Source organism: Anomaloglossus baeobatrachus, unplaced genomic scaffold, assembly GCF_048569485.1.
Source record: "Anomaloglossus baeobatrachus isolate aAnoBae1 unplaced genomic scaffold, aAnoBae1.hap1 Scaffold_51, whole genome shotgun sequence".
NCBI lineage: Eukaryota > Metazoa > Chordata > Amphibia > Anura > Aromobatidae > Anomaloglossus > Anomaloglossus baeobatrachus.
Genome location: NW_027444458.1, coordinates 1004087 through 1014507, shown reverse-complemented (window position 1 = coordinate 1014507; position 10421 = coordinate 1004087). Strand labels below are relative to the sequence as shown.

Here is a 10421-nt window from a genome sequence, read left to right as displayed (position 1 = left end):
CTGACTGTAACCGCGATATACTGTGAGCCATGCATACTTTATAATACGCTCAGACATGGTATCTATTGTATATAGTTGTATATTATGTAATATATGTAAATATTGATTTCTTTATTTCTCACTTCCCAGCGACTGTACATGATAAAGGCCGTTGGGCCGAAACGTCCACCATTCTTTTGTCGCCATTATACTGTTCTGGCGTTCACTGGTATCCACATTCACATTATACGGTCCCTGTATAGTTTTTTCCTTGCTCCGCTATGAGTGGAGACAGATCGGCCGGTATTCCAATCCATTCCGGAAGGTAAATAGCTTCATATTTAAAAAATGTCATCATTGGAGAATCTGGCAGTGTAAAATTGGTGAGATAAATAGTTTCCCCTCCTGCCATATAGGAAGGCCAAAACCCGAAAGATCCTATGGTCATAATGGTGTGGTTACAATGTGCCAAGACGGCAAAATCATGGGCAGGGGAGGATTCTTTACCATCTCCAGCGAAGTGAACGTCTCCAAAAGAGGCATTAATATTCTCCTTGCACCAAGGCATACCATTACTGGTCACCACAAAGAGAGGGTGTGAGTACTTATTTCGATAGTAGGCCATGGCTTTGTCCATATATCCTTTATCAGCCACAACTCCTTTACGATCTCTAGGCATCACCTTAACGTAGTCAGCCCTCCGAACATGCACCCCGATAAAGGTGACATTTTTGCGATCTCCCCTCACTTTGGCGAGATATTCATTAGCTTCCTCTATAAGATAGTCGTGGAAAGTGAATTCCCGGAGAATCTCATCTCTGATGTGGTGATAGAACGTCCATGACCAAGGAGTGCCCAAAAACCGTACATGTTCATCAGAAATGTTCCTGTATTCAGGTAGCATCCAATTTTTTAGCAGGTATCTCTTCCATTTCATGCGATTGGCAACCTCCAGTGGTAGAACCGGTAACTTTATCCTAAACAACGGGGATAACATATCGTGCATTTTGGGTAAGATGTAGGGTTGGTGACCATTGATCTTGGCTAAAGGCTACTTTACACACTGCGATATCGGTCCCGATATCGCTAGTGTGGGTACCCGCCCCCATCTGTTGCGCGACACGGGCATATCGCTGCCCGTGCCGCACAACATCGCCCACAGCCGTCACACATACTTACCTGTCCGGCGACGTCGCTGTGACCGGCGAACCGCCTCCTTTCTAAGGGGGCGGTCCGTGCGGCGTCACAGCGACGTCACTGAAACGTCACTGAACCGCTGCCCAATAGCAGCGGAGGGGCGGAGATGAGCGGGACGTAACATCCTGCCCACCTCCTTCCTTCCTCATAGCGGCCGGGAGGCTGGTAGGGAGAGCTTCCTCGCTCCTGCGGCGTCACACGCAGCGATGTATGCTGCCGCAGGAGCGACGAACAACCTCGTTACTGCTGCAGTAACGATAATTGGGAATGGACCCCCGTGTAGCCGATTAGCGATTTTGCACGGTTTTGCAACGATGCAAAATCGCTTATCGATGTCACACGCAACGGCATCGCTAATGCGGCCGGATGTGCGTCACAAAATCCGTGACCCCAACGACTCCGCATTAGCGATGTCGTAGTGTGTAAAGCCCGCTTTAGGCATAGAGGGTTGCGTACTTTCCCATTTGACTTCCCAGTCGTCCTCCAGATTCTATTAACCAAACACTGTTGCCTGATTGGGAAATTCCTTGTGGCCCTAAATATTTATCATTTTTTTCTTCCTTTTCCTCCAGGACGGTCTTGTGGAATAATGTTGACTTCAAATTGTCTATAGCGACATATTCCCAACTGACGAAATTCAGGAGGATCAAGAAGATTAATGAGATGATCACCGTCCAAACAACACATCTCTTCATCGTCCAATAATATCTGTATATAAAACCAGGAGAGAAAAAATAAAGTTCATCGTGCTGTAACAAACCAGTCACCTCCTTTTTTACTTTACAAATTAATACATATTTATCGGAATGCAATCTTGTACTTTAAAGGGAATCTGTCTGCAGGTTTTTGTTTTGTAATTTGAGAGCAGTACAATGTAAGGGCTGAGACCCTGATTCCGGTGATGTGTCACTCATTAGGCGGTGTTTTGTTGCTTCAATACAATCAATGTTTTATTAACTGGAGATTATTATTACAGGACTAGTTATATAGCTCTAGATAACTCCACCCCCACCACTAACTGGCTCCTTTCTGCCTACATCAACAGTGTACATAGAAAGCTGCTAATCAATGGTCTGGATTGGGTAATATGAGGCTCAGAATTAAAGGGAATCTGTCACCAGATTTGGTGACTATAACCTGTGGCCACCAAAAGTGGGCTCTTATATACATCATTCCAAAATACTGTATATAAGAGCCCAGGCAGCTCTGTGTGACGTAAAAAAACACTTTTATTATACTCACCTAGGGGGCTGTCCTGTCCGATGGGTGTCGCTGCTTTCTGGTCCGGCGCTTTCTCTCTGCTGCGATGGCCGTCTTCCTTGTTTACAGGCCCGTGTGCATGCCGTGTCCTATGTTATCCAGCCAGGCTGGCATTATGGTCCTGCGCAGACGCACTTTGATCTGTATATAAGAACCCAAGCCGCTCTGTAGAACGTAAAAAACCCTTTATAATACTCACCTAGGGGGCGGTCCGGTCCGATGGGTGTTGCTGTTCTCGGTCCAGCGCCTCCTGTCTTCTGCAATGGCTGTCCTACTTCTTTGCAGGCCCGTGTGCATGCCGGGTCCTACATCATCCACCCAGGCCGGCATTGTGGTCCTACGCAGGTGCACTTTGATCTGCCCTACTGAGGGCAGATCAATTTATTGTAGTGCGCATGCGCAGGTGGTCTTTGACCTTACCTTGCGCCTTTGCATTACAGTAGTTTGATCTGCCCTCAACAGGGCAGATCAAAGTGCACCTGCACAGGATCGCAATGTCAGCCTGGGTGGATGACGTAAGACGCTTCATCCACACGGAACTGGGAAGAAGGAGGACGGCCATCGCAACAGAGAGGAGATGCCAGACCGGAGAGCAGCGACGCCCATCAGACCGAAGAGCAGTGACAGCCATCGGACCGGACCATCCCCTAGGTGAGTATAATAAAAGTGTTTTTTACATTGTACAGAGCTCCCAAGGCTCTTATATACAGCATTCCAGAATGCTGTATATAAGAGCCCACTGGTGGTGGCCTAAGCTTTTAGTCACCAAATCTGGGGACAGGTTCCCTTTAAGAGAACGGCTAGATCTGAAGCCGAAAAAAATGCAACTTTATTGAAACTGTATTAAGCAGTCTAGTAAGTGATACACCGCTGGAATCAGGGTCTCTGCATCTACATCATGCTGCTCTCAGATTACATAGTAAAAATCCGCTGACAGATTCCTTTTAACTATAGCATTTAAAATATGAATATGCTGAATATATAAACAAATATATAGCGCTAAGGGAAATACCTTTTCCACCTTTCCAGAGGTCATATTGTTATCTTATCATTTAGGCAAAATGTCAGATGCAGCTCAACAACATCTATACATACTTCAAAACACAAGTAGAGTATCTGATAGCAAAGTCATAAATGACAAAGTCTTGAAACAATGATTGGAAAAAAAGCTGAACCTTTACTTGTGTAATACAATATTTAAAATTGTTGTTCAGGATAATAAAACAATGGCCGCATTCTACCAAGACCAGCGCCTTCGTGATGTCGAGGGGAAGCCCGGAATGAGAAGATATTAGATATCGGGCGTTACGCCAAAGCTTTGCGTTACTGCTTTATAGACTAGTTTTCTATAATTGAGGCAATTATCGTTCACACAATTTGATCAAACTGTGTGAGCCCATCTGTCAGCTACAGAGTACCATCTCTAGATGGGAACCTTCAATATCAGACATAATCTCTAACTAAAAATGGCCTTGGAGAGATGAGAGAGTGGTTAAGCCAAATATGTAGTGATCCATGATGAGCACTTCCCCCCTACCCCGACAAAAGAAGTAAAACTAAGTCCCTCTCATTACTAGTAAAATGACAAAATGTCCCCATACTAAACTCACTGAGGACATGTGCTCCCTATTCTTCTAGGCACCTAACCAGCCTTACCCCCATTCAGTAATTTCACACCAGGCACTCCCACTACACTACTGCATCAAGCTTAAAGCACCTGTCTAACTGGCAACTTACCGTATTTATTGCCTTCCCGGTAGAGATGAGCAGACCCATTGAAGTTCGGGTCGGCGGGGTCAGACAAACTTTTTAGTTAGTTCAGTTTGGGACCCGATCTTGACCTGAATATAGTATATAGATATGACCACTAATACTTTCCATGTACGGGTCCAAGAACATGTCAGACTGAAATTAAAAACTATTCCTAAACACTTACTTTTTACATTGAAGGCCTTGGGGTTGCATTTATGGAAGAGAGATTGACCATATATACAAGGGAGTGAGAGGTGGACACATGAAATGGAGGCTTCTTCAAAAAGAACCATGTTGGATGTGTGGCACCCCTGAGGCTTCAGTCACCACAGAGTATTGCAGCTCATTTAAGTTGCGGTATTCGCCTTGGGTAAGGAGGGGGTTAATCACCGGTGTTCCACATTCACACTTTACATACAGCTTAGGAGCCTCTCTCTGGGGAGCTGGACTAGGGTAGGCAGAGGGTTGGCCATCACGAAGAATGGGAATTCCCCAGTCACTAGGACAACCACCTGGGGAGTGGGTTCCACATGGGGTAGAAATAGGAGCAAACTCACCCAATCACTAGTCAGTCTACCCGGGACATCAGTTCTGGGACACGACACCACCTCTTTCTTCTCTTTACAGGGCTTGGGGTTTGGAGCGGAGCGCTCATCCCAGGTGCCCCACAGAGGGAAGGGAAACTCTAGAAAAGGACTTTCTTCTGCTTTCAAACACCGGTGGCTTCTCCTAACTTATCTGGGGTCGATGAAGCCCATCACAGCGGGTGACCGGTATTACCCGGGCGAGCGTCAAGAACTGTGAGTAAAGACACCTGGAACCGCAGCAGCAGACTCGGACTCTTTATTACCGGCACCACCGCCCCGCGCCTCGGCGCCAAATGTTATCACTACTCTTCTCATCATCCTCCCCAGGGCCCGCTCAACCTGTGGAGAGCGATACCATCTCTGGCTGCTACTACCATCCACCCCGGAGGACAGCAAAAGCAGCGTCGGCTAATCCCCTGGCCGCATTCCACAGGTGGCGTCACGACATTCATCCTACTACTACCCCCATCATCTTCCCGCCTTAGGGGTACTTTGCACGTTGAAACATCGCTACTGCGATATCGTCGGGGTCAAATCGAAAGTGACGCACATCCGGCGCCGGTAACGACGTCGCAACGTGTAAAGCCTAGAAGCACCGATAAACGATCGCAAAAGCGTCGAAAATCGGTGATCTGTGTAGTGTCGGTCATTTCCATAATTTCGCTGCAGCGACGGGTACGATGTTATTCCTCGTTCCTGCGGCAGCACACATCGCTGTGTATGAAGCTGCAGGAGCGAGGAACATCTGGGGGCGGGATGTTTACGTCCCACTCATCTCCGCCCCTCCGCTTCTATTGTCCGTTGCTATGACGCCGCACGACCCGCCCCCTTAGGAAGGAGGCGGGTCGCCGGCCAGAGCGACGTCGCAGGGCAGGTAAGTGCGTGTGACGCTGCCGTAGCGATAATGTTCGCTACGCCAGCTATCACAAGATATCGCATGTGCGACAAGGGCAGGGACTATTGCGCTCGGCATCGCAGCATCGGCTAGCGATGTTGCAGCGTGCAAAGTACCCCTTATTGGTGTACACCTCGGGGCACGAAGCCGGGCAGGCCACCGCAACATCCCAGATCATCACACCAGCCCGGTGACGAGTAGTTCAGGTATGCGAGATCCTCCGCCCCTGACAACCCCTGCCCCCTGGGTGCTACAGATGACTGTCCTGGATACAGTTGCACCCACAGGCCTTAACTAGTTTATCAGTTTCAAATCTTTTCTTTGAATTAGCGCTAATTTTAATAATTTTTTGATGGGTTCTATGTTGTTTTATCCATTTCTCTATCACTATCTTGCTTCTAATACATGTTTTTTCTTATATACAGTATTCTTTCTTGTATATATTGGCTGATTTTCAGTCTTTATCCACAAACTCACCTTTACACCGGATTTGAGAATGGAGCATATGGTTATTTCCATGTTTACGATTATTGTATGATTTACTATCTACCTATGGCTCACATGGACTTCTTTTTACAGCTCCCTCACATAACAATAAAAAGTATTCTTTTTCCTTATGAACCTGAGATGTATCATATGATATGTATTTTTAGTATTTGTACATTTCTTATTTTTTCTTTTTATTGTGTGAAACTAATTCTGAATTTCGGTAATAATTTATTGCTTAGTATTTATAGGCATAATTACCTTTTTTGTTTCTTTATAATCATTGCGGTTCTCTGGAATTCATACTATTTGGCTTATTATGTACTATACTATTTGTAGAGTTTATAGGTATTTATTTAATTTCTCTTTCCTATTTTTTTGCAGCATTAACATTTTATCTGTAGGAGCAAGTTTCATCATTAAGTATTGACTCTATTGAAGCTTCTTTATATTGCTGACTGTGTTCTTTTGCCTTGTTACTGTGATGTCCATCACTAGGTGGCGCTAGACAGTGAATGGAGAAGTAGTCAGAGAAGCCGAGGTCAGAAGCCAGGAGGTAACGACAAGACACCAGGAGCAGACAGAGACGAGGTCAAGATACAAGCCAAGGGTCAGGATTCCAGGAGAGTATGAACAGGATACAGGGAGCAGGTGGGAACATGATCAGGAGGAGGTCCGAGGTTAGAAGGCAGGAGGTAACGACACTGGGAGCAGACAGAGACGAGGTCAAGATACAAGCCGAGGGTCAGGATTCCAGGAGAGTATGAATAGGATACAGGGAGCAGGTGGGAACATGATCAGGAGGAGGTCCGAGGTTAGAAGGCAAGAGGTAACGACACTGGGAGCAGACAGAGACGAGATCAAGATACAAGCCGAGGGTCAGGATTCCAGCGGAGTATGTACAGGATACAAGGAGCAGACGGAAACGTTGTCAGGAGGAGGGCTGAGGTCAGAAGCCAGGAGGTAACTACAAAAATAGGGAGAAAGGCAGACAAGAATCAACAACAGTCCAGAGTCGAGAGCCAAGATCAGATCACTAAACACTAAGGGAGCCAAGAGCACTACTATATAACCAGGAAGTACAACTGGCAATGTTCTGGGCAAGCATGCTCCCTAATGAAGCAGAGCAATCACCAGGTACGAGGAGCATCTGCGTAGGCACCTCCCAGGACCAGTATAGAACACAGAGCTGAGAGACAACCCGTCCATAGGTGTCAAGACAAACAGCAGAGCATCCAAACCTGCAAAAAGGTCTGCACGATGGAACAGCAAGTGCAGAAGAGCATTGCAGAACACACAATGCTCTGTGCATCGGACCATGAGCTACCTCTTTTTTTGTTTCACACTCACTTTTTACTTTATTTTTATTTCATTCTTTCACCTTCTTTATGTTTTCACTTATATAATCAATACACAACCTAGTCTGCACCTTCAATTGTTGATTAACCCATATATTGTGCATCACTTCTACTACTTACTTGTCGTTATTGTACACTGGCACAGATGCGCCTCTCGCATGCATTGCACATGCCCCTCTGGTGATGCGGTGGTTTTCGTCACTTCCAACAAGCTCGTCTCATGACGGACTGCACACCGATTTGCCAGTCTATCTTCCACAGAATATAAATAGTTCCTATCTTTCAACTTTAACCACACCTCCTGATAAAGCCCACAGGGTGAAACGTGCATTGAGTATCTCAGCATACCCCTCACTGTGTGCCACCTCTGATCTCATCCAGCCACATCATGGATCAAGGCACTTACTTCCTTATCATTATACCTCTACTACAGTGCAATTACTAGGACTTTTATGGTACCTTATCGGCTTATCTGTTTTATTGAACAACCTGATTATATATCCTCCTTTCCTTTCTTTGAGTATTGACTATTTCTCAAGTAGCATGAATACCTACTCTAGATCTTGTTACTTATATTTTTTGTGGCTTTATCATTCTTATGAAGACACCAGATATGGGGGGGGGGGTACCCTTTGCCTCTTCTACCATTATGAGACTACCTTTTGACTCTCTGTATACAGTATATATTTTGGCATTGTTAAATTTCATCTATCTATTGTTTGTTTTTATTTTTTATTATATTTTACCAAGAAAATTGTCTTCTTTTATTATTATAGTCCCAGTTATTCTATTTCATTGGTTATTATCCATTATTCCACATTTTTGGGAATTCCAGGGAATTCTTTGGTCTTTTACAAACATTGTTATGATTCGCACAATTTCAAATTTTGTGCTAGAAGTTAGAATCTTTATTTATAGCTGTAATGAAGGTAAAAATAATCACATATTCGATGTTCACATATATCTTAGCGTGCTTAGAGTACCATTGTTTTTGTACTTTAATATCCTCAACTCAGCGTTCTCATTTTCTTGGTAGATGTCCTATCGAGAGTGCTTTGCTATTTGTCTACCTAACAGTATTTAGTGTCATTATTTGGACAACTTTGCCCTCTTCCTTTATGGAACTTAGGAAACTGTTAGTGGAGTGGAGCAAATACAGTTGAAAACAGAAGTTTCCATATACTATCTATAAAGACACATCCGCAGGTTTTTCCCTCCGCTCTCTATAAAGACACATCTGCAGGTTTTTCTCCTCTCTCTCTATAAAGACACATCTGCAGGTTTTTCTCACTAACTTCCATGAAATCAGAATAAACCTTTCCCATTTTAGGTCAATTAGGAACCAAAATTATTTATATTTGCCAAATGCCAGAATAATATGAGAGAGAGAGAGAGAGAGAGAGAGAGAATGTATTAAGGCATTTTTATTCCTTTCTGTAAAGTCAAAAGTTTACATACGCTAAGAGTACTATGCCTTTAAACATTATGGGACAGCCTATATGATGATGTCATGTCTTTGGAAGCTTCTGATAGGTTTACTGGCAACATCTGAGTTAATTAGACACTCCTGTGGATGTATTTTAAAGGGAACCTGTCATCAGAAATTTAGCTTTAAACCTAAACGTCTCCCCCTCTGCAGCTCGTGGGCTGCATTCTAGCAAGGTTCCTGTACTTTTTGTGCCCCCTTTGAAACCAAATTAAACACTTTATAAAGTTGTACCTTTTTGTCTCCAATTCTTGTAAATGCTCCATGGGGGCGGGCTCTCTTGCGTCCGTTGCTGTCCCTCCTGCTGATTGATGCCATCCCCCAATGCTCCATTTCACATTTCTGGACACCGCCCACTGCGCCCGAGGTCCTGTGCACGCGAGGACCACTGGTGACGTGGTCGCAGGCACGAGGTTATCGGCGGCGCTGTGATTGCATCGCAAGTGCCCGCCCATAATCTCGTGCTCGCCCTTTCCCCTCTGCCTCCAGTGTTCTGCGCAAGCGCTGGCCAGAAGACCTGATGTCACCTCTTTCCCATCAGCTCCGCTCCTCCCATCTATTTCCTGCTGCAGGGCAGGATGGGAAGGAGGTGATGTCGGGTCTTCTGGCCAGCACTTGCGCAGAACACTGGAGGCAGAGGGGAAAAGGCGACCACGAGATTATGGGCGGGCACTTGCGATGCAATCACAGCGCCGTCCATAATGTCGTGCCTGCGACCACGTCACCAGCGGTCCTCGCGTGCACGGGACCTCGGGCGCAGTGGGCGGTGTCCAGAGATATGAAATGGAGCATTGGGGGACGGCATTAATCTGCAGGAGGGACAGCAACGGACGCAAGAGAGCCCGCCCCCATGGAGCATTTTCAAGAATTGGAGACAAAAAAGGTACAACTTTATAAAGTGTTTAATTTGGTTTCAAAGGGGGCACAAAAAGTACAGGAACCTGCTAGAATGCAGCCCACGAGCTGCAGAGGGGGAAACTTTTAGGTTTAAAGCTAAATTTCTGATGACAGGTTCCCTTTAATGCACACCTGAAACACACTGCTTCTTTATGTAGCATCATGGGAAAGCCAAAAGAAATCAGCCAAGATCTCAGGAAGAGAATTGTGACCTTGCACATGTCTGGTTCATCCTGGGGTGCAATTTCCAGATACCTGATGGTGCCTCGTTCATCTGTACAAACAATATAATGCAAGTACAAACAAGATGGGAATGTCCAGCCATCATACCGCTCAGGAAGGAGACGAGTTCTGTGTACTAGAGATGAACATGCTTTAGTTAAACATGGGCAGATCAACCCAAGAACAAAAGCAAAAACATTTTGTGAAGATGCTGGCGGAAGCTGGTAAAATTGTGTCATTATCCACAATGAAACAAGTACTGTATCAACATGGGCTAGAAGGCCACTCTGCCGGGAAGAAGC

At 45.4% G+C, this 10421-nt stretch overlaps 1 protein-coding gene across 1 annotated transcript; it reads right to left on the bottom strand.

Annotated features, from left to right (window-relative positions):
- Positions 1 to 223: 223 nt before the first annotated feature.
- On the bottom strand, positions 224 to 1871 carry LOC142282559 (galactoside alpha-(1,2)-fucosyltransferase 2-like). The gene is made up of 2 exons (XM_075332991.1): positions 1617 to 1871; positions 224 to 1030 (listed from the first exon to the last, which is right to left on the bottom strand). The coding sequence occupies exons 1-2, from the start codon at positions 1869 to 1871 to the stop codon at positions 224 to 226; spliced, it is 1062 nt and encodes a 353-aa protein (XP_075189106.1).
- Between the last annotated feature and the right edge of the window lie 8550 nt (positions 1872 to 10421).